We start from the raw sequence: 21,766 nt of genomic DNA on the forward strand, positions 1-21,766 counted from the left end.
CGAGGAGTCGTGGATGGTTTTGTTAGGATGCCTGAGGGAAGACTGGCCTTCGGTGTGATGTCAACACCAGGGGCCAGCGCCACTGAGCTGAGGACTGAGGTCCTCCACGCTGTGGTGCCCCGTTCACCCGAGGTCGTCTGCCTCCTGGCTCCTAGCAACAATTTGACGAGGAGCAGGACCATCAGCCAGGCAGGAGCAGACTTCGGCTTGCTCCTGACCTCCGTCTGCAGGCGCTGGAGGAATGTACGTAGATGGTTTTAATGTTTGTTTGTTTTTAGTAATTTACTATAGGGTTAAATGTGGTTGGTTGTACACACTTTTAGACATGCATAGATAATATTTAAATGCGTACGATTAGCAGTTTGATTTCATCTGTTTGTTTCAGGTCTTTGTTCTTGACTTCCCTCCACGTCTCAACATTGACGTGGCTCACCAGGAAGCTCTGCGCCAGGAGTTTCAGCACGTGGCTGCACGAATGGGTGAGTACGTTTGTAAACTGCTACTTTTTTTTATTTGTAATTTTTCTTGGTGGAGGGATTTGGGTTCTTTGTGTCTGATTAGTGGAACTGAATCATGTGTTTCTGTGCTGTTACTTTTCTGTATCAATAGGAAGTCTTTGTTCATTGTTGCAGGTGACAGTTGATGTGTTTATCCAAAAACACCTGCACGTATCTAGAAAATCAAATTTACTGGTTGTTGATAATTTACTGCCTTTTGCTGGTTACAGTTTGTGAAAGTTACATTTACATAGTTACATTGATTTTTGAACCATCTATCAAAAAAAACAGCATCAGCTTTTGCAGAACCAAAAGTGTCTGTATGATCTGTCCAGGCATTTTAATAATTCGTGATTGTGATGTTTATTTAAGGTGTGAAGTACGTGCCTGTTGCTGAGCACTTCCCCCTGCAACGCCGTGAGCTGTGGTGCAGAGATGGCGTAAGTAAACCCGATGTGGTGATGGCAGCAGGAAATGTGTGACATGCATCTCTTTGTAGTTGACAGTAAAAGTTCATGTTTTCAAAGTCAAGTGTTGATTTAGTCCATGAACGTTGAATGTGTTTGTGAAGGTTCACCTGAGTGACAGCGATGGGATGAAGATCCTGATGAAGCTGCTGGTCTCAGCTGCTCACCGGCAGCTGTAGACATCAACCCAGCAGGATCCAGTCCCTCACAGACCCAGAGGTGATGGGTACAGCCCACCTCTGGGTGGAGAGAGGCGCACAGGAGGAGGCAGACTGGGACGGGACACGGAGAGTCCACGACCTCAGAGACCCAGAGGTCACCGGTGTTGGTGTGACTGATGACGGGGACAGAGGAAGTCGGGACAGAGGACCTCCAGGTAGGAACTCCTAACTAAAGTGTGGATTTGATCGATGGACGGAGTGTTGGTTGTTTCGAATGATGTTTTTAATGAGACGAGGATGCTGGATGATGAGGGAATAAACTCAACCCTGTATTGTCTTTCTCCTCCCTAGTCAAGTGTGAGAGCCCCCCCCACCTCCTCATCCCTCTCTTCTCCTCGGGTGGCAGCAAGATCTTGCGCAGGGGTGTGGTCAGGCAACGTCAGGGTCCTTCTGCCGATCCTTGACCCTGTTAACTCATGAGACCGATGCAAAGAGACCAAGGTAGACCAGCCTTTATATCTGGGTGGAGCCTTGGTGGAGCAGGTCTCTTCAGGTAAGTAATGTTTAGCATGTTACTATGGCAACAAGCTAAATACACACATACATATAACATGGCAACATTTTAGAAAATACACTTTATGGCCCTTCATCAAAAGAGCAGGACAACAAGACAGACACATTTGTGTCCTGCATTAGAGACCAGCCCACTGCTAGTTAGCTTAGCACAATCAGTAGCAGATAGTGATAAATAAAACCTTTTTGACTTTTATTTTATCTTTTTATATGAAACCAGAAATGTTTTAAACACATTAAACCTACAATAACTTAGTCCTCTAAAATCTTCTCCTTTAGCACTCCAGGGGTTCTTTTTTCCTTCATTGCAACAGCATATTTACATCCATTTTAATGACATTCAACAACACACACCATTCGATGTAGCTTTTACCCACTCATGAGTTCCTCTTATACCATAATAGACATTTGCATATGAACATCAAATGCTGTTGCTAATGAAGGTTTTCTTTCCCCAAATGTCATAAAAAAAGCAAAAGACACTGGTAGAGGTACTTCCATACAACTGGAATGGGGTTCAACTCCCTGCGGTGTCCATGCTTTCAAATATGACATTATTTACTCCATGCAGTTGTAAGATTTTTATAAGCAGTCATGTATTTTTCATGTAACTTTAGAAATATGCCCATCTTCTATAATTTTATGATGCAAATACCTTCTGAAGCTTGGATTGCTTGGGTCTGTTGGGTTCATATGTTTTTTATTTCTTGTCATCAACAAATGCTTTGTTTGGGATTTTTCTGGTACCAAATCACCGCGCCCAGTCAAGGAATTAGTTTCAGCTAAGTGCCTGATTGTGAAGTTAAAATATTATTATTATTATTATTATTATTAGAGGGTTAGCATACGCATGGACGAAAAGTTACCTAAGAAATATGCAATCCCATCCCCATCCATCCTCTTCTGCTTATCCCTGTTAAGGGTAGCGCGGGGCTGGATCCTATCCCAGTGGCTTTCGGGTGACAGGTGGGGTTCACCCTGGACGGGTCGCCAGCCAATTGCAGGTCTGTTCTGTTTTTAGTCATTTATTTTACTGGTCTCATTAAGGGCCATCAAGTAAGTGGTTATTTTTAAACTGGTTTCTGCTGTGAGTGCAGCTGCTTTAGGACTGAACTGAATTTGGTTTATTGCAGGTTTGTGTATCTTTTATGGTTCTTCCTGTTACTGTGAGTGAGTTTGAATTCACTGCTTAGATTCAGCTCTTTACTGAGAGTTTAAAAAAGCCAGTAAATAATCAGCTTTTCTTGTAATATTCTAAGCTGCATTTTGCAGCCTTGCTGAGTTTCTGCATTTTTGTTCAGGGGGATTGCCCCTGCAACCCATGCTTGAAGGAAAAAACTAGCAAATCTAGCAAACTTAAAAAAAACAAAAAACAAAAAAACCTTGACAGTAAAATGTGCAGAACTCAATCATATTCAAAACAACTGAACAGAACTTGAGTGTGTCAGGTGAACGGCAATTTTATTGACTGAAAAATCCACTTGTGCATGTTTTTTTTTAAACAAAAATATTGTAACAAAAGAAAAAAAGACCGACTTTTGAACTCTGTTCATAACAGCTTGTGAGCTGTCTCGATATTTCATGAACCCAGGACTTTAACGGTTAATGTCAATAAAGGGTAAAAGCAGGGAAATTAATATAAAAGACATTATCATTTGCATTTGTCTTTATCAAATAAATATATGATGAATACTTTGCAAATAAATAGGGACTGCCAGGGCACCGATCATGGTGCTCTCCAGCTCAGCCAGCAGGGTTAGCTGTCGGTATCCTTGGCACACATTTCTTCCAGCTGTACGGAGAGAGCCGATGGGAGGCTGGACAGGCACATTTATGTCTGCCTCTTTGGTTCACACACAGGTGGGAGCAGCCGCCATTCTTCTGACTGCACTCATTAATGTCTGGAGGAGAGGGAGGCAAGTCAGGAGCTCTTTATAAACACAGAATTACAATGTCTGGTGTGTCCCAATCTCTGTGTCTGCAAATGGGCATGCTACCATCTGGTTCACCTTAGGCCACTAACAAGTGCTTGGAGACCCTATCAAAATAAGAGCTTTGGAATTTACCAAAACGTAACACGAAATATTTTATGCAGTCTATGGAATTAACAACAACAACAAAAAAAACCCTACATTCACTAAGGGGTGCTAATATGCAAGACATGTTCATTCAGTGTTGATTGGGATGGCAAGTTCCCAAACTTTTTGACAAACCCTGAGAATGCAGCTCATAGTAGACAACATGCTGTTGCACGTGTGTGTCAGTGTACGCACGGACCTTTGCAGCGTCGAGCATCTCTCTGAAGAGTGTATCCTCTGGGGCAGATACAACGATGAGAGCCTGGAAGGTTGACACACTGCCAGTCACACTTCTCTTCCTTGCACTCATCTATATCTGTGTGGTCACAATCAGACAGCTGATTAATAAATCATAATAATATATTTCAATAAGAGACAGAGGTTTAAGCCCCTGTTTAGAAAACTGATTTAACAGATTGAAATGTGGTCCTACCAACACACTCCTCTATAGGAGTTTGTGACACAGATTTCTCAGCCATTGGCGTTGTGGATTGCTTCCTGTATCCAGGGGGACACTCGTCCATGCAGCTGTGTCCATCTCCAGCTAAGATGTGGCCGTATGTGCAGGAGCATCTGTAGGATCCTGGTGTGTTGTGGCACTGCTCCATACACGGCCCAGACCCCTGATTGACAGCACACTCGTCTATATCTGAAGGAGAAAGACATTCAGGAGGAAACGAAACTAAGCTGACACCATGTTTGGATATTTGTAAATATGCTGTAATTTATGGCAATGACGTTGTCAAAAGTGCTAATGCACTCTGACAAAGTTGCTCAAATAGAATCAAACGTTTTTTATAGTGTTGAGGAGTGTTGCTGTACGAAAAATGTTTAAAAAAATGATTCAAAATTGCATTTCTATTGATGCACATTGACCCACAACAAGTTGTGTTTGCTCATGCAGATCTTCAGATATTTTAAGCAACTGTTGTTTCACATTTTGAGTGAAGGGAGGCTTTATAAATGTCCTATTTAGGGACTGAGGGTCCTCTGACCTTTGCAGTGGTTTCCTCTGTCTTCTCCTGTCTGAATGCTGTAGCCAGCAGGACACTGACAGTGGAAGCTCCCAGGAGTGTTAACACAGCTGAACACACAACCTGTTACAACTGCAGGGCGCACACACTCATCCACATCTGGAAGGATGTAGAGAAGTAATATGGAGAGACATTTTGGGAGGAAGGGTGGATGAAATAAACACGTGTATACACACAGTCACACACCAGTACAGGAGGTCTGGTCATGAGCTGGCTCATAGCCCACGTCACAGATGCACTTGAAGGAGCCAAACGTGTTGATACATCTCTGCTGACACCGATGTTGTCCCTCGGCACACTCGTCTATATCTGCAAACATACATAAACGGCACAGCATGACAGTCTTACACTGATTTGGATGATTTCAATTAATATCACACACTTATGTGCAAAAAATGTGCATTCGAGGCTGCACTATGATGAAAGAAAAGAGCAGATGAAAGGTGCTCGTCTCTCTCATGTCGCTGCAGTTTGAAACCTCACTGATGTGTCTGTTAGCCGTTTTTTTTCCCCTGTAAAGTGCCAGCCAGTTCTTCCAACACAGGAGGACAAACATACAGGAAGGACAAAATAACCCTAACACCCCTCCATGTTCTCACACGACCCCATACTGAAGATAGGAATGCCAGATTGCAGGCCTTATTTCAGCCCAGTGGAATTTGCAGGCTAAAAGTGAACTATAATCAGTCAAAACCCCTCACCTGACAGGACAGGACAATCTGTCAAAAATAATGTCAACACCATCTACTGACGGCTCTCACAAATGACAGGCTATCTGTGAGCAGGCACACAGACCTTCTTCTTTAACCCGGTAAATGCAGCCTTCTAGCATGTAGCTGTAATTTCACGGCTCACTTGTGCTCATCCGTGAAACATCAAACACATGAAACATGTGGAGGAGATTCCCCGGTGTGCTGTGACACGCTGCGGTCTGTGCACGCTGTGTTGTCGCTAGAGTTGGGGCATCCACAGACTAATGGTGCAGTACATTGTCAACAGCTTTAAAAGGAAAAACATGAATGTTCTGACCTCGACATGTTCGCCCATCATCCAGCAGAGTGAACCCAGGTCTGCAGTGGCACCAGGTCCTGCTCCGCGTCTGGTTGTAGAGCTGGTGGTGAGAGCAGAGCTGGGAACAGCCTCCATTGTCCACTGAACAGGGTGTCACCTCTATAAACAAGACGTTTGAGGATGTTAAAAAAAAAAGCTCAAATGAGAGGTTATAAAGTGTTATAACAATGATACAATCATATTCAGTAGAGGCAATAACAGCACTGACAGTGATGTGTTTAAGTCAGTTAAACTCTGAATAGAAATTTAGCTATTAAAAGGTATGTCAAGGACAGGAAGGATGAAGGTAAAGTAATGCAAGTAACACCACATAAGAGAGATGTACTGATGCAAGTCAAACCATAAAGACATGGTTAAAGTATGAGAAGCAAAAGAATCCATAGAATAAAAAAACAAAATGAATAAAATAAAAAAAAAAAATTTAAATCTGTAAGTCATATGATGGCTTCTGCTTTTTAAAACGTTAATGTGAATGTAATGTTTGTTTAAAATTAATTTCAAGTTATTTTACATCAAATTTATTGATTTTCGTACATTTCATCAGTTTAATTTCCCTTGTGGCTTGCTTCTATTTCATTTAACTGTTTATATTTGTTCAGTTTTCCTAAGTTGCCATTGCAACTGAGATCTGGGATAAAGTCGAGATATAAAACTTCCTAACCTGTCAATGTATGAACTGACAACAAGTGACAAACAAACTCAACATTCTCAGCTGGAATTCCCTCCTGCTACTTTTCTTTCACATGCACTGTAAATGTGTTTACTCTCTCTGAAGGGGCATCATCGTCATCACCACCACATACCCAGACACACAGGTGTGACTCCGCTCCAAGTGCCTCCCTGCTGGCAGTAGCTGTGCACGTCTCCATGAGCCAGAGTGTAACCAGGATAGCAGGCGTACTGGATGTAGTGTCTGTAGTCTCTGGGACCCGGATTCTCCACATTACGGAAGTAGAAGGTCCCGTGAGCGGGGACAGGTGGGTACTGACACACGGGCCGTCTGCTGAGGCTCGCAGGGACTAGAGTTGTTTTAACATTCCTGAGGACACCTTGGTGGTGAGTCCAGTCAGGCTCAGTGGGGGAGTGTGTGGAAAGCTTGATATCTGGCAGTGGCTCTTCCACATTGGACAGGATGAGGCTTGAGGGAGAGGAGGCAGGAAACATGGGAAGATGGACAGATGAAGAGCGAGCCGAAGAGGATGTAAAAGGTGATGATGTGGAGGAAATGGAAGAACCAGATGTAGATAAAGAGAGCAGTGATGTCTCTACAGAGCTGGACTGAAGTAAAGGAAGAAGCTGGAAGCCGCTCGGAGCTTGGTGGTCTTCACCTGCAGGTTTAGCAGACCTAGAGGGAGTGACTGTGTTCCAAAGTTCTTCAAATTGGAGCACGTTTTCCCCGCTGGACACATGTAGAGCTGGTTTGGTGTGCTGGTGTGGTAACGTGAGCATAGACATCTCAGTGTCTGTCGGAGGAGTAAGCCTGACTGCAGTAGTAGCAGATGTTCCAGCTGTTGAAAATGGTTGTGGTGTTGACCTCAACTCTAACACAGGTAGATGTAGCTGAGATACTACCTGTGTAACAGCTGTGGGAGGCGATTCTATCACCTGTGTAACTCTCTCATCACTTCCTGTCTCTTCCAGCAAGGCATTGTCCTCTGAGCCATGTCTCCTGCTTCCTGCTGCTGGTCCTGGAAGTTGAATGTTGCGATTCCCTGTTTGGTCGCTATCTTTATTTCTAGAATCAGGATACTCTTGGTGCAGCTGCAGGTCGACTTCCGTCTGTTTAGTCCACTTGCTGTCTGACAATCGGGATAGTATATTAGACAACGTGCCAACTTTGGAAGCCGTATTAGTGTGGGTGTCAAGGAACTGCTGCTTCAGAAGTATTCCAGCTGGATTGCTCAGGTGTGTGTTTGCCTTTAGGACAGAGAGTGGGCCCATTAGGTCTGACTCTGAGGAGAGGACAGGAGTAGAGCAGAGAAAAATGTCAGATAAGTATCAGAAAAGGAGTTCTTTTGGTTAGCAACCTTAAACCATGGATGCAGTTCAAGCTTTTTAAAATATTTCAACAATAAAAATAGAACATACATAATAGGGTCTTCGTCAGAAGTACCTTCAGGCTCAGGCCCTAATAACTCACTGGCCAGTCAATACACTAGAAACAACATTAACCCTGAAATAAATCAGTCATCATTTTGAGGGTTTGTACTCTGTTACAGTACAAATAATGACAAATACATGCTTGTGCTTTTGTTCATGTCCTTCATCCTTACAGGCTTAATATCATTACACACAGGAGAGAGACTGAAACTTCATAAAAAAGAAGAAAATACAATAAAAAGGCCACAGGATACAATTTACAAAGACATTTTTCATGCTCACCTTTGCATACAGGCTTGGTGCTATTCCAGCTGTGGCCTTTACAGTACAACATGGAGGGTCCATGGAGCTGAAAGCCTCTGTTACAGCTGAACGCTGCCCAGGAGCCATCATCAGTCACGTCGGTCGTCCCATGAGTGAGCTCTCCTGGGCTGGAGCAACCAGAACCTGGAGGGGAGGGAGGGACGAGGGCAGTGGGTAGAGGCTAATACAAAAGGCCCTAAGGTGATAAACCTATCACCTCTTTTTACAATTGTCCTAACCCACTTTTACAAGTTTTTGTGGACTTCTACTGTAGTTCCCATTGTTGCTGGACATCCATGTTAACATCTTTTGCTTTGCTGTAAAAACAGCTTTCAAGCATCATATCACAGCTACACTCAGACGAATTCCATCAGTTCATGCGTCTACTGACAATATTATTTATAAGCAATGAGCAATGTAGTTACTGTTTTTCATAACTATGTGACTTCTGGCAAATCAGAGTACTGTTAGTTGTATCCTTAAAGACATGATGATGAATCAGGCTCCTCACCGACACAGACTGGGGGATCCCGGGACCACTGTCCAGACACGCAACTGTTGGTTCTGTATCCATGGAGCCTGAAGTTGGGGCGACAGCTGAAGATCACCAACAGTCCCCCATAACGGAAAAATGTCCGCCCGTTCTCCAGGTGTTTAAAACCACTGCATCCTTCATCTCCGCACACTGCAGATAGTTTGACAATCAATACCAACAGTTTCTGGAGAACAAAATGCATGGATAAAGAGAGAAGCGTACCTGGCGTGTGAGTGCAGAGCGCGATCAGAACCACTAGGAGCCTCATCTGAGCTCCCATGATGTGTCTGACTGGGAGGAAACTTTCTACAGAGCTGATCAGCAGATTCGGAGGGGAAGGGAGGACACTGGGAGAGATGAGGGGTGGAGGTGGAGGGGAAGAGGGAGGGCTAACAGGGTGCAACCTAAACAATCTGACAGATGGATGTGATGTGAAGCATCATGGGAGCTGCTGTTTTCACCTGCTTTCTTGATTTATATAGTACCAGGGGTTGTTCTGATATATGGAGTGATGACAAGAAAGGAGACAACAGCATTCAAATAATCAGTTTGTCTCCATTTACCTCAGGAACGTCTCCCTCTTTCTTGTGAGTGTGTGTGTGTGTGTATACACCTGAGTGTTTATCTGGGGCTACACAAGTGGTGGGCACCTTCAGTAAAACCTGAACCCATAATTTACAATGTGGCTGAGAGATGCCTGGGCCTGTTTAACTGCTTTCACTATTTGGTAATTACAGCAGGCAGAATGCCAGAGTGAAGCAGCGTGCGCTCAGACACACACACACACACACACACACACACACACACACACACACACACACACACACACACACACCAAAGATATCCGCATATACAAAGCTTTAAAAAAATTAAAATGAATAGTTAAACACACCATCTGCCAACATAGGAGGGAGAATTTGGGGATATTCGGTGTTGAACTTACCAAAGCTTTACATTTTACTGGAGGTGTTCTTAAAACATTTACTTTTGGTTATGAATGTCCTAAGATTCAAAGTTCCCTACAAACTCAAAAAGTGGAAGTAAGACACAAGAACAGTTCTGTAAGACACTTTTAAAGAAGGTTCCCTCAAAGGCACATTTGTAACCTCACACGTACATTATTAGTCTTTAAGCATCCAGAAGTGTTAACAAACACAAAATGTACAGGGAACTGAGGGGTACATTCTTTTTTTTCCCAAAGGGGTCATTTAAGGTCATTAAATTCATTCCAGTTAGGACGTTTTTAGACTTTTTGTTCATTAAAGGGTGGCGGGACAGTATTTGGTGGAATAGCGGTGGAATACTCAAAGATCTAGAAATGTTTGAGTAATCATTACTACATTCCTGGGTGGTTTACTCCTGCTAAATCTCATGGCACTCCATCTAATAGGTGACATATTCCTAGAATCTACACAGGAATCCTCGACCTGCTGGTCGAGTAAGTACATCAGTAACTGTAAGATACATCACCCGTGTTTCAGGATAATGTATCTTACAGGTTTTCCTCTTCAAATAATTCATCTCATCCTATGTCCTGTTCTCCATTCACGTCTCTGCTCATGGCTCCAGAGGTTTATTTTCACAAATACTTCCCGTCCAGCTGCTGATCTTTGCTATCCAGCTTGTGCACGACTCTGAAAGCCTCCAGGAACTCAGTGAAGTCTATGCTGCCGTCCTTGTTGAAGTCGATGCTGCGAGCCAGGTCATCAATGGCTCTGTCATTGATATCAACCCCCAGGTGGGTGCTGAAAAGACGCCAGGTCTGACGAAACTCCTCGATGGAGATCAGACCTGAGCATGACAACACACACTGCACACATAACTTTGAGGAACAAATATGGAATAATTCACACTTTGTGTCCAAGGAGAGGTAGCATGTCCCTACCTGAATGGTCTTTGTCTATAATGTTGAATATGATCTCGATGTCTGTCCTGTATCTGAACAGCGTGTCGGCAAGATTTGGAGTGACCTGAAGAAGGAGATATGCTTAACGTATCAAATAAAGTGCAGCTACAGCAGCTGCTACAACACTCTAGTTTATATCTTATCAACAGCAGCATTTATTTATGAACAGCTGTCTTCAGAAACTGCATCTGACTGCCAACAAACATGTACATCTTGCTGTGATTTAACTGCAATAAATGGATACATGATTTGATCAGCTGCAGTAAGTTTGACAGTGACTCATATATTTTGTTATAGAAGCTTACGTTTTACGAACATATAACATACGTTTTACTAGTCTTAATAATACAAAGATGACCAAATGTGAATTTGATATATATTTGACGATGAATTTGCCTAGATCGAGTTTTTCCCCTGTTGATGTGCAGGATGTTATTATGTTTTATGAGGTCAAGTTGACCTTTGACTCCCAAATTTGAATGTTGTCTTCCAAGCCAGATCTGAGAATTTCCCTCAAGGCCTTAATGACAGCTGGCGACAAAAGTAATCGGCCGCATTCACTCTCTAAAACTGGTGCCTGGATGAGAACAATTATACTACCATAGACAAGTTTTTAGAGTAACACAACACAGGAGCCATCAGGAATACTGCAACACGTGTTAAAACTCTCCACTAAAATATAAAAAACCTCAAAAGTGTTAAGGACAGAAACTGAGTAAATTCTTTTTTTTTTTTTCCCCCCATTTCTGATTTGTCAACTGGATTACTTCTGACCTCAGGCAATGGCAGTCCTGGTTCCATGTCCTCAAAGCAGGACTGGTACACCACACTGCCATCTGGTGCCAAGCGAGCTAAATGTGGGCGAAGCGTCCTCCAGGGCAGGTCCAGCCTCAGGACAGTCTCCAACACCAGAGTCCATTCACTGACAGTCACAGCACCTGGACATAAATGCTTGGATATTAAAAAAAAACAAAAACCATCCATGTCCAGCTGAATAAATACATGTTAAAGAAAACATGGTGTTGACGCTCACCTGTGTTAGTCTGATCATACTGCTGGAAGCCCAACATCAGCTCAGAGCGATGGGTGAATAGTTTCTCCTTCAGGGCCTGCAGAGCAGAGCCCTCTGCAACGCGGACTCTGCAGATGAATAATAATTTAATCCATTCATTTTCCAGTCAGTTACAATAAGTATCATAAAAAGGTCTAACATGCCCCTCACAGTAACAAAGAGCGTTGTTGTGCTGTTATTGTTTCCAGATATATGATTAACAATCAGGGTGAAATGTAATCATTATCTTCATCCAGATGAAGAACATCTGTCCTGTACCTCTGCGTCAGGGTGAGTTTGCGAGTTGAGCGGCTGACTTGGTACTGGTAGAAGCGTGGAACCAGTTCTCGGCCCAGTTTGATGTAGGCTCCCCGGTTGCTTCCCTCCTCATAGTAGTTTGATGCTGAGAAGATGGTTATCACCTGCAGAACAAACAGAGGTTGTTTCTCCAGACTTATGTGTGTCTTGGGGTCTCTGACTGAGGTGGCCCACTCTACCTGCCCCCCATGACAGAGCTCGTAGCCCTCCTGCTTGCACTCGTGGGATCTGATGAGCAACTGCAGTCCGTGTCGCAGCAGCAGTCTCTGGGTGACGTTGGGGCCAAAGTAGCAGCCTCCTCCTCTGAATGTGTTGGGACTGCAGCCATCTTGGGTTTTAGGGTCACTCCACAATATATCCACAATCTATAGGAAACAAGAACATGGAGCAACGTGAAAGAAAGCATGCTGAACCATATTGTTTAGATTTACTTCCACCGTGATGGCTCTTTGGACCTGCTTCCATTCCCGTTCATGTTGTGGAGGTGAGGGAGGAGGAACCGAGGTCAGAGAGTCCAGGAAAGGCACTTGCAGGATGTTGAGATTGTAAGACATGCTGGGAGAAGAAGGACGAGGCGAGAGGCAGGAGGGAGTCCGAGGAGAGCAGAGAGAAGACGACGAAGATGAGGACGAGGAAGACGAGGAGGCGACACTGTCCTGCCGGCTCAGCCCACATCGCCTCTTCCTACAGAAAAAGAAAGTCAGTCAACGGCAATGTTGAAAGAGAACCTGTCACATCTGAGAGGGTTTATGGCTGTTGCCTGTGGTTGGGGGTTCTTTGGTTCCAGCTGTGGCTACTGCTGGGACGAGAACTGTCTGTTGATCTCATTCTTTTGGTGGTTCTGAAGGAACGGCCAATGTCCAGCTGCTCCAAACTGCGTCTGGGAAACCGTAGAGCAGATTTCACCTGGAGGAGTGAGAGAGGGTAGGTGTTTCTTCTTATTATGAACGATAAACTGAAACACACATTATTTTTTTTATCTTTACCGGAGTTTTTCTCCCAGTTTGCAGATTTTTGTCATTATATTTAAAGTGCCCTTTTTCACCATTGTTGTATGCAGTACTTTGTGCGCGTTTGTGCTTTCTGGTAAGAATAAAGAAATGAATATGAGCACTGAGACAACAGAATTTCTGGAGTTCTCCTATTTCCTTCAAAGTGTAACGTATGATGTAATGTGTATGATGAATAAAAACTGTTTTCCACTGTCAAACTGACAGTATCTTGACAGAAATCCAAACGAAAATATAAAGATCTGAAAGTCAAGTCAGTTGCACATAAAAGTGCTACTGCAAGGAGGACAGTGTGCGGGAATCTTTGTGTAACTTTCTGTCTGCCCTCTCCAACACACCTGTCTCACAACAGATTTGTGAAGTATTTTGGGAAATTAGGACAATGTGCATCCCCTTCAATACTGGTATTAATATAAGGTATCCCATATGAAGGTCATTTTCTTGTCTGTTGACTTTGTTCAGTTAGTTCAGTGTTGCAACTTGACTAACTAAATGCAACACCCCAATTACCCAGATGTGTTGTTTGAGCGTTAGCAGAGGCTAAATAAATAAATATGACTGTGGCTCCTCATTTGCTGCACATGAAAGAGGCAACTGCTTGCTAACATGTAACCATAGCAACCATTCATGCACAGGGGGACAACCTGCTCAGCTTTCACTTTTGCCGTTTTTTTCTGCCCCCTAGTGACCAAATCAGATAAACACAGTTAAAACCTTGTGCCTCTCTATGGAACTGAGGAAGTCCAGATCAGTCTGGTCTGATATCCCTCCGTGAACAATCAAGATCTTCCCGTCTATCACCGTGGCGATGGGAAGAAGGCTGAAGACATCCTGAAAAAGCTGGAGGATCTCTGGGCCATCCGTCTGAGGAACACACACACACACACACACACACACACACACACACACACACACACACACACACACACACACAAACTGCAGCCTGCATGAGTGTGTGACAGTTCCACACAAAACAAAATAATATACTCTACCTTGTACTTCTGCATGACTTCCTTTGTGAAGCCATACCTGAAATATAAAAACACAATAAGATACTGCTCTAATTTTCCTGTCCTTATATTTGGTGTAAACCATGATGAACCTATGTTTGTTTCATTCTCATCTTAATTCTTCCTTCTTACCTCAGGTTCATGATGTGGTCTTCATGGTTTCCTCGGTTCAGGTGCATGTAGTCGGGGTAGAGCAGAAGGTATGCAAACAAGAGGATGACCACCTCTGTTGACTTCTTCCCCCGGTCCACAAAATCCCCGTTAAACACGTACGGCGTCTCAGCGGAAGGAAGGCCATTCTGAGTCAAATCAAAGTCAAATCCAGAGAAGGCATGAGTACAGTACTGATATTGGATTTACTCTAAAGCAGAAGTATTCTCATTAAACTTGGTAACATAAGTACTAAATGATCTTTCAAAACAGGTTTTATCCCCAAACTCTACCTTATAAAATATGAGAAGCAAGTCGTCAAGTCGTCCGTGTAGGTCACCTGCACCAAAGAGAAAAAACACGGAAGGTATTTATCATCCTGTCATATGAAAGCAGCGCGGGAACGCAGCCTCTGAATGCTGCTTGTTTGTTTTTATTTTGAAAGTCCCCTTAATATGAAATGCAGCTCTGTAGGAGGAGGCGGCCGTGGTAGAAGAGTCAAGTGGCTGATCAATGTGCAGATGAACAGGTCCTCCTTTCTTGGAAAGCTGCGATTAAAATATCATCAGCTGAATTCAGAACAATTTTGGAGACGTCAGCAATCACTTTATCAAAGCGAGGGTCTTGATTTACTCAGCAGGTGCACAAGCAGCAGCCACCTACCACACACAGTAATCTCCTTGGTATAGGATGTGGACAAGTGGATGATGTTGGGCATCTGTTTGAGCAGTTTCTTGGTCTCGTACAGCAGCTGCAGCACATATCGAGCATGGAGCGTCTGTGTGGAGGAAGAGAGACATAGTAGCAGATGAAATCCATCAACTGGTAGACGGGGAAGGAATTCTGTACCTGCTGCTCTTTAAATGCATTGAGGAGGGCGTTTGTGTCAGAGACAGAGAGAGGAAATGAGAGTCGGGGTCCTGTGTAGGACTCAGGAACAGGGATCAAGTTGTAGCAGGTATCTCTGTCTAACCAGGGGTCGACCACAGGCTCCAGCAGCTGGGAGATCAGGTCTAAAAGACAGAGGGACACTGAACCTCAAGGCTCATTCTCACTTTTTAAAGCTTACACAAGAACATAGTAACATTGTTAACTATAAAATTGTCCTGGAGCAGGCGATACATGAGAAGTCTTCTGTGACAGTTCACACTGACTATTCCTCACAATTTCAAGTGACGCATGATTGTTTTCATAGCAGAAATGTAGGATAAAATAACCAAACAGGCCACTGCAATGCCACCAAACTCAATACCTGATACATTAATATGAAACTTACTGATAACTTATTAAGGGTTTTATCCCAGTCATAAGAATACAGTTCACACAAGGGTTGGGTTGCAAAGCACTCAGATTTGGATTGTTCTCCTGGTAAATGGGTCCAGTTTGGATCATGTTTAAGCCATGCATGTTTTGGTGGATCACGTGTCCACGTGACATGTAATATGAGTCTACAATGGATTGAAACTTTGAAATCAGACATTAAGCAAATCACAGATCAGATTCTGCCTGTTGTTACGTCCTAATCATCTTGATCATCAGCAAGATTATGCAAAAAAACAAAACCAAAACTGAGGGTTGATTTCACCAAACGTGGTGAGGTGGAGTAGCGTGAGCAAAGGAAGAACGCTTTCGATTCTGGGGTGGATTAGAAATAGCGCCTCCTAGTGGCAACAGGAAAGTACACATTTTGTTTACACTGATGGATATTGGGTCGACCAGCTACAGCTCAAATTTTGCCAGAGAACCCTCAGATCTTGCTGATGGGTTATTGTGAGTTTTTAGAAAATGATGGTGGATATTTCACTGTAGAAGGGGAAGCTGTTGTAACTGGACTCTACCCAGTTATATCTTTTCCGGGCTTCACACGTTTGATCAGAGTAACGTCATCTGTTAAGGGTCGCGGAGGGGGTGGGGCCTATCCCAGCTGACTTGGGCGAGAGGTGGGGTACACCCTAGACAGGTTGCCAGTCCGTCGCAGGGCCCGGAGTGTATTGTTATTTTTCCACTAACAAAACCTCCAGGAAGCAACAGTATTTTGGGTTCTTTGGGGTATATTTCTTAGATTTTCCCAATTTATCTATTTTTAATTCACTTGGCTCCCTGATGCATGCGTCTGCAAGTTAGTTTTAGTTTATTGTCTTTACAACAAGCTGCTCTAAAAAATTGCCCCAGTTGCGATTCTAAAGTTTTCTGCATCTGCACAACCTTAAAAGACCTCTCCAATGCGCTAATGCCATCTGATGGCCTCTCACTGATGCCAACACGGGAGGAATGAACAGACATCAACCCCCAAACTGAATTCTCTGCACTACAGCTTTTGTGTATTTGCCTGTTAATGTCCTCTATTCTGTCTCACATACACAGACACACACGCACACACGGATGTTGTGTGTTGTAAATGTGAACAGGCGTCTGGCCTCTTACTCTGGCTGGATGTTAAACCTAAGAAGAGAACGATCTGTAGACGTTAAGCCGACTTTAGGATTAGCTTGTCAATGCAGCATTAGGCTTTTTTAGCTGAATGAGTGAGTCCATACACACTTAAACCACAGCTGTGTCAGTGTAACACACCGACATGTTGGCCTCTACATTCACATTAGTTGCTAGGCAACAGAATATGCAAAGGATTTTTTTTTTTACAGCAAAATGAAAAGGGTAGAGCTGACATATGTGGTGTTCATCCAACGGAATAAAAGATTTGTGATGCTCACGTGCAGAGAAACACCGTCACACAGCGATGAATCAAGTGGTTCAGCTCACTTAACTTAATCGCTTAACACTTTGATTCAGTTATATTCACGTGTACGGAGTGTAGAGCAGATTCATTCATAGTTATAGCCTGTTTAAAATACAACTAACATGAACATTTACATATTAGTGGGTCTATCTTGACAAACGAGTCTTCTACTCCCTCACCTGGCCCGTTTCCATTCAGTTGAGTAACACTGTCCAGCATGAAGCTGAAGAAACTGGAGAGCTGAGCAACAAAAGACAGCAGAAACACTCATCAGAAAGAAGTTGCTAACACTTCCTACATTCATGTTGTCAGTTACAGCCCGTGCTGGCAGTCACCTGTAGCTGGTCCTGTTCCCCAGCATATTCTATGGACTGGAAGATGTTCCAAGTGTACCGGCGCCTCATCTCCAGACGGGCCATGTAGCGGCGGTACCATCGCTGGATCAGAACAGCTGCCTTCATTGCTGCAGAAAACAAAACAAAAAAAAACAACAACAAATACAGCCTTTATCAATGTTTATTAAGAAGAACCAAGTCCCAACATGAACAAAAAAAAGTTCAGCTTGTATGATGAATAATATTAAAATGTTCTCGGGCTCCATCTGACGTGAGTGCATGCACATGTCCCTTCACACACTGTATAGATAAACAGGGTCTTACTCAGAGCTGGGCTGGGAGGAGGAGGAGGAGCAGCAGCTTCATCTGGGTGAAGACCAAAAAAAACAAAAAAATACAATTCAGCACAAGAAAGTGGTAATTGAATAAAATCATTTGCAAGGTGACACACACACACACACACACACACACACACACACACAGAGTTAACAAGACACAGGGGAGGACATGAGCAACAGTGGGACTGGAAAAACTATGCAAATTAAAAAAAAAGAGCTTTGGAGAGAAACAGGACTCATTAAAGAGGTGGAGAGAAGATGAGAGGGAGGCATCATCTGTCACACATCTGTGTGTGTGTGTGTGTGTGTGTGTGTGTGTGTGTGTGTGCGTGTGTGTACGTGTGTGTAATGACCCCCAAAAATTAACATCACATTCGTAGCATTAATATGACGCTGATGAAAATAAAATTATTTGTTGTCTTTTATTTTCTCCCTCCAGCTGTGTTGTCTAACAGTTTTTTATAGTTGTTGACAGGTTTGGGATGCACAGGCTGGCGTGCTATTCAAATAAATCCAACTTGCCTTAAAATGCAATAGTAAATAGTAAAGAAACAATGACTTAACAATTAACAGAATAATATTAAAAATGCTATAGTATTTGTATTAAAATGTTACGACAAGGAAATAAATAGTGAGAATTTAATATTATTATTATTTAATAGTGCTTTGAATTTTAAAGGTTCCACTCAAATACAACAATCACAATTTGAAGATCTGGTCTACAAACTTAAAATCAAGATTTTAGTTGGATTAATCTGACTGAGGAGTATTGAGATCATCACAACCCAAAATCTGTTTGTGAATGGAAAAATCATCATTTATTTGTTCTTAAGTTTTGGTCAAGGTATTTTGGACATGTCATTTTAATTATCACCTGAAATTTTGGGCTGCGTCAGGTGAAGCAGCTTTAGTTTTAAACCTAAATGTCTGCCACACTCCACCCAGGGGAGAAAATGTCCCGACTTTCAAGCCCAGACCACCAGAGAAAAGAAGAGAAGCTCTTTTACTAAACGTCTCTGCAAACCATTCACACTTCTGTACCTGTTTGCGCATGTTTCACTTGTGTCTCCGTGGCAACAGAGGTGCCACATCCCATGATGACCGTCAAAGAGGCCCAGGGCTCTGGAAAATCTGTTTTTCCTCAGGTGGCAGCAGTGGGTCACAGCTGGCTGATGGCATGGGGTGAATGATGAGACCTGCATCAATACAATGCTGTGGCTGAGTAAAGATTCTCTCACTCTCTCTCTCTCACACACACACACACACACACACACCCTTTGCTTTGCAAACCCTCGTCCTACTCTCCATGAGCTTCATGATGTCGTCACCTGAAACGGTTTTCACTTTCACAGGAAGACCTGGCCTCCACAGTCACCTGACCTAAACCCAATCCAGGCGGTTTGGGATGAGACGGACTGCAGAGTGAAGGCAAAAATCGCCAACAAGACGGCTGGGAAACCATTTCAGGTGAAGACCTCAGGAAGCTCATTGAGAGAATGCCAAGGAAGCAGTAATCAAAGCAAAGGGTGACTATTTTGAAGAATCTAAAATATAAACCAAGTTCTGAGTTATTTCCCACTTCTTAGCCAGCTAGCAGAGCTGCAGCAAGCAAACATGGTGAATAAAGCTGAGCCCTGGAAATACACCAAGCTATCCATACCAGAGACTCTTGAAACTGCCAAAGAAAGGCTCTGGCCACACGACTGAAGAGATACACTCAGAGGTAGAGGCTAGGAGAAGAAATAAGATGTTCTCCACTGACCAGGCCAAAGTGTACTCTCAGTGGCAGAGGAAAAACAACCAACCAGGCCCACCAAGGGCTGAGACGGAAAAGTACTAGAAGAGCATATGGGAAGGAGAAGCATCACACAACACTGATGCACGATGGCTAGTGGACCTGAGAACTGACCACAGAAAGCACCCAGAATGAGAACCAGTAACCATCTCAATGGCAGACATCCAAGACAGAGTGTCAAAGATGAAGAGCTGGACAACACCGGGCCCCGACATGATCCACATGTACTGGCTGAAGAAGCTAAATACACTCCACGAACGCCTTGCAGCACAGATGAACCAGCTGCTAAGGGATGGGACGCACCCAGAGTGGCTAACCCAGGGCAGGACAGTCCTGATCATGAAGGACCCCAAAAGGGAGCCATTTCATCCAACTACCAACCTACCAACCCTGCCTCTCCACAACATGGAAGCTCCTGACAGGTACCAAAGCAGCTAAGATAAGTAAACACATGGGTCAATACGTGAGGTGCTCAGAAAGGAATTGACATTAACACCTGAGGGGCCAAGCACCAGCTACGGGTTGACAGAGCAGTCGCCCGAGACAGAGAGAGCAGACAGACCAACGTGTGCACCGCCTGGATTGATTACAAGAAAGCCAACAACTCAGTGTCACACACATGGATACTAGAATGTCTTGAACTGTACAACATCAACGGTAAACTGAGAAGCTTCTTCAGAAGCTGGATGGGGATGTGGAAGATGACCCTAGAGGCCAACTCAAAGCCAATAGCCCAAGTAAACAAGTGAACATCAAGTGAACATAAGTTAACATCAAGTTAACATCATCTTGATCAGATTTGTAGTGTGGTGGCTCATGATGATCCATTTCACTAGTTTTGTCTTGAATTCGTCATCCATCTGGAAGTCGGCTCTCTGTCTTCTCTCAGTGGACATTATGCACCTCATTTCCAACTCTTTTGTTGATTCCATTGATTAAAAAAAAAATTCCGTTTCCATTCCATTCATGCAAATCCGAGCAACAGCGATGCAGAAGATTTAGGTATCGCCAACGTCAACAAGGCAACCCTGCCGGGAATGAACGTCAACTTGTGAACACTCCTGTTCTGACAACACAGCAACAATGTTGATTAAATACGCGGAGTAATAATCAGACGGCGCATCTCAGATAACTACGGACATAAGTCAGTGTTTGTGATGCCTACCTGCAGCTTGTATCACTCCGGAAATCATGAATGGAACACAGTAACAGTGTGTAACAGTGGCCGAGATGGAGACGCTTCCATCATCGCTTCAGCAGGTGACAGAAATGTGTGAAGGCGGAGGACGATGCTGCTGCAGGAGGAGGAGGAGGAGGATCCACCCCGTAGCAGCACGGAGGGCGGACGCGTCTTCACATTGACGAATATCCCCGCAGGTAAAACCACCGTGACTAATTCATTCTAGATTAGACCTGAAATTCAGAGTTAAGATCCGTCACAGGGGAAACATGTCGCTCATGTTGTGAGTTTGTGGAAGTACAATCAAATCAGATTTCCACTGAAATGTGTTAGCGGTTAAAGAGTGAAATCTGGCTGATGTCATGGTGTTTGAACAACATGGTTATTTACACTGTCAACTAGAATTGTTTGCTTTTATTTGTTCACATCAGTCTGTACCTGCGCTAATAAGCCAGCTGATACTGAAGCACGCAGTTTGAGGGAAAAAGGGAAGGCCCTGAGGAACTCCTGAGATTTACCTCAACCTTGCAAAATGGAGCGTTTTTTTTTTTTTTTTTGGTGCTTTCTGACTTTCACCTCTTCCTCACAGCCACACTTAGAGGACAGGGGCCAATTCTTGTCCTCCATCATAATCAAAGACGAGAGTCTGAGCAACAAACTGCTCCTGTAGACTCAGTGTTAAATGACACCGGGATTTTCCAGAAAAGAAACTAAGTGGACTTTCGAACTTGTATTTCTTACATCTGACACCACAATATAATAATGGCGTTAAATTTCAGACTCAAAATATAATGAATGATATAGTAATCGCCTGAGTCAGAAGTTTAAGATGCCTCAGATGATTTAATGTCAAAAACCAACTTAGTGTCACTGTGGTCATTTCATCTCCATCTCACTTCAATGAGTTGAAAGAAGCTGCCCTATTAAGTGCCTGGCAAACTTCCCCTTTTCAGAAATCCATGACTGGATCTGGTGCCAGCATGCAGGAATCTGTGGCGTCCTTAAAGCAGGACAAAAGAAAAAAATTAGGAGCATGACACTTGATTGAGATTTCAGGTGGAAGGAGGGTGGACAGGACACTGGTTTTTGTGGTGACAGCTTAACTTGGTCATGTTGA

At 43.5% G+C, this 21,766-nt stretch overlaps 2 protein-coding genes, 1 long non-coding RNA gene and 1 pseudogene across 6 annotated transcripts; 2 read left to right on the forward strand and 2 right to left on the reverse strand.

The window, feature by feature from the left end:
- The first annotated feature begins 897 nt into the window (after positions 1-897).
- Positions 898-2,066, forward strand: LOC147269137 (uncharacterized). Its single transcript, XR_015111332.1, has 3 exons — positions 898-937; positions 1,069-1,340; positions 1,477-2,066. It is a non-coding gene; the product is annotated as an uncharacterized LOC147269137 (long non-coding RNA).
- An 826-nt stretch (positions 2,067-2,892) lies between these two features.
- LOC147269138 (uncharacterized) lies at positions 2,893-9,174 on the reverse strand. 3 transcript variants are annotated; one of them, XM_086179948.1, is made up of 10 exons: positions 9,042-9,174; positions 8,796-8,969; positions 8,264-8,428; positions 6,685-7,833; positions 5,840-5,980; positions 4,997-5,119; positions 4,772-4,909; positions 4,210-4,425; positions 3,976-4,092; positions 2,893-3,599 (listed from the first exon to the last, which is right to left on the reverse strand). In XM_086179948.1, the coding sequence occupies exons 1-10, from the start codon at positions 9,097-9,099 to the stop codon at positions 3,442-3,444; spliced, it is 2,439 nt and encodes an 812-aa protein (XP_086036074.1). In that variant the 5' UTR covers positions 9,100-9,174; the 3' UTR covers positions 2,893-3,441. The 3 variants fall into 3 exon arrangements, with proteins under 3 accessions (XP_086036074.1, XP_086036083.1, XP_086036066.1); XM_086179957.1 differs by having other exon boundaries at positions 7,210-7,833; positions 8,796-9,099; XM_086179940.1 differs by having other exon boundaries at positions 8,796-9,099.
- Positions 9,175-10,391: 1,217 nt separating this feature from the next.
- ppef1 (protein phosphatase, EF-hand calcium binding domain 1) lies at positions 10,392-20,757 on the reverse strand. 2 transcript variants are annotated; one of them, XM_086179980.1, is made up of 19 exons: positions 20,635-20,757; positions 18,716-18,843; positions 17,661-17,702; positions 17,337-17,464; positions 17,181-17,241; positions 15,114-15,277; positions 14,928-15,042; positions 14,558-14,604; positions 14,247-14,413; positions 14,097-14,133; positions 13,819-13,968; positions 12,855-13,000; positions 12,550-12,778; positions 12,274-12,459; positions 12,056-12,198; positions 11,759-11,865; positions 11,500-11,663; positions 10,705-10,789; positions 10,392-10,610 (listed from the first exon to the last, which is right to left on the reverse strand). In XM_086179980.1, exons 2-19 carry the CDS (start codon positions 18,768-18,770, stop codon positions 10,399-10,401), a joined length of 2,238 nt encoding a protein of 745 aa, XP_086036106.1. In that variant the 5' UTR covers positions 18,771-18,843; positions 20,635-20,757; the 3' UTR covers positions 10,392-10,398. The 2 variants fall into 2 exon arrangements, with proteins under 2 accessions (XP_086036106.1, XP_086036095.1); XM_086179969.1 differs by having other exon boundaries at positions 18,716-18,870; positions 20,635-20,755.
- LOC147269140 (uncharacterized) lies at positions 18,852-19,888 on the forward strand (annotated as a pseudogene).
- Positions 20,758-21,766: the final 1,009 nt, after the last annotated feature.

The sequence above is a fragment of the Aulostomus chinensis genome, chromosome 2 (assembly GCF_037954235.1).
Source record: "Aulostomus chinensis isolate RoL2024-O1b breed Wild chromosome 2, RoL_Achi_v1.0, whole genome shotgun sequence".
Taxonomy (NCBI): domain Eukaryota; kingdom Metazoa; phylum Chordata; class Actinopteri; order Syngnathiformes; family Aulostomidae; genus Aulostomus; species Aulostomus chinensis.

Coding starts and splice junctions, on each gene's coding strand:
- LOC147269138 (XM_086179940.1), bottom strand. CDS start 9,099: ATGGGAGCTCAGATGAGGCTCCTAGTGGTTCTGATCGCGCTCTGCACT. Junction 5,981..6,684: donor AGTCACACCTGTGTGTCTGG/GTATGTGGTGGT, acceptor TCTTGTTTATAG/AGGTGACACCCTGTTCAGTG. Junction 4,910..4,996: donor TGACCAGACCTCCTGTACTG/GTGTGTGACTGT, acceptor ACATCCTTCCAG/ATGTGGATGAGTGTGTGCGC.
- ppef1 (XM_086179980.1), bottom strand. CDS start 18,770: ATGGGATGTGGCACCTCTGTTGCCACGGAGACACAAGTGAAACATGCG. Junction 17,703..18,715: donor AGTGAAACATGCGCAAACAG/GTACAGAAGTGT, acceptor GTCTTCACCCAG/ATGAAGCTGCTGCTCCTCCT. Junction 10,790..11,499: donor CAGGACTGCCATTGCCTGAG/GTCAGAAGTAAT, acceptor CTCCTTCTTCAG/GTCACTCCAAATCTTGCCGA.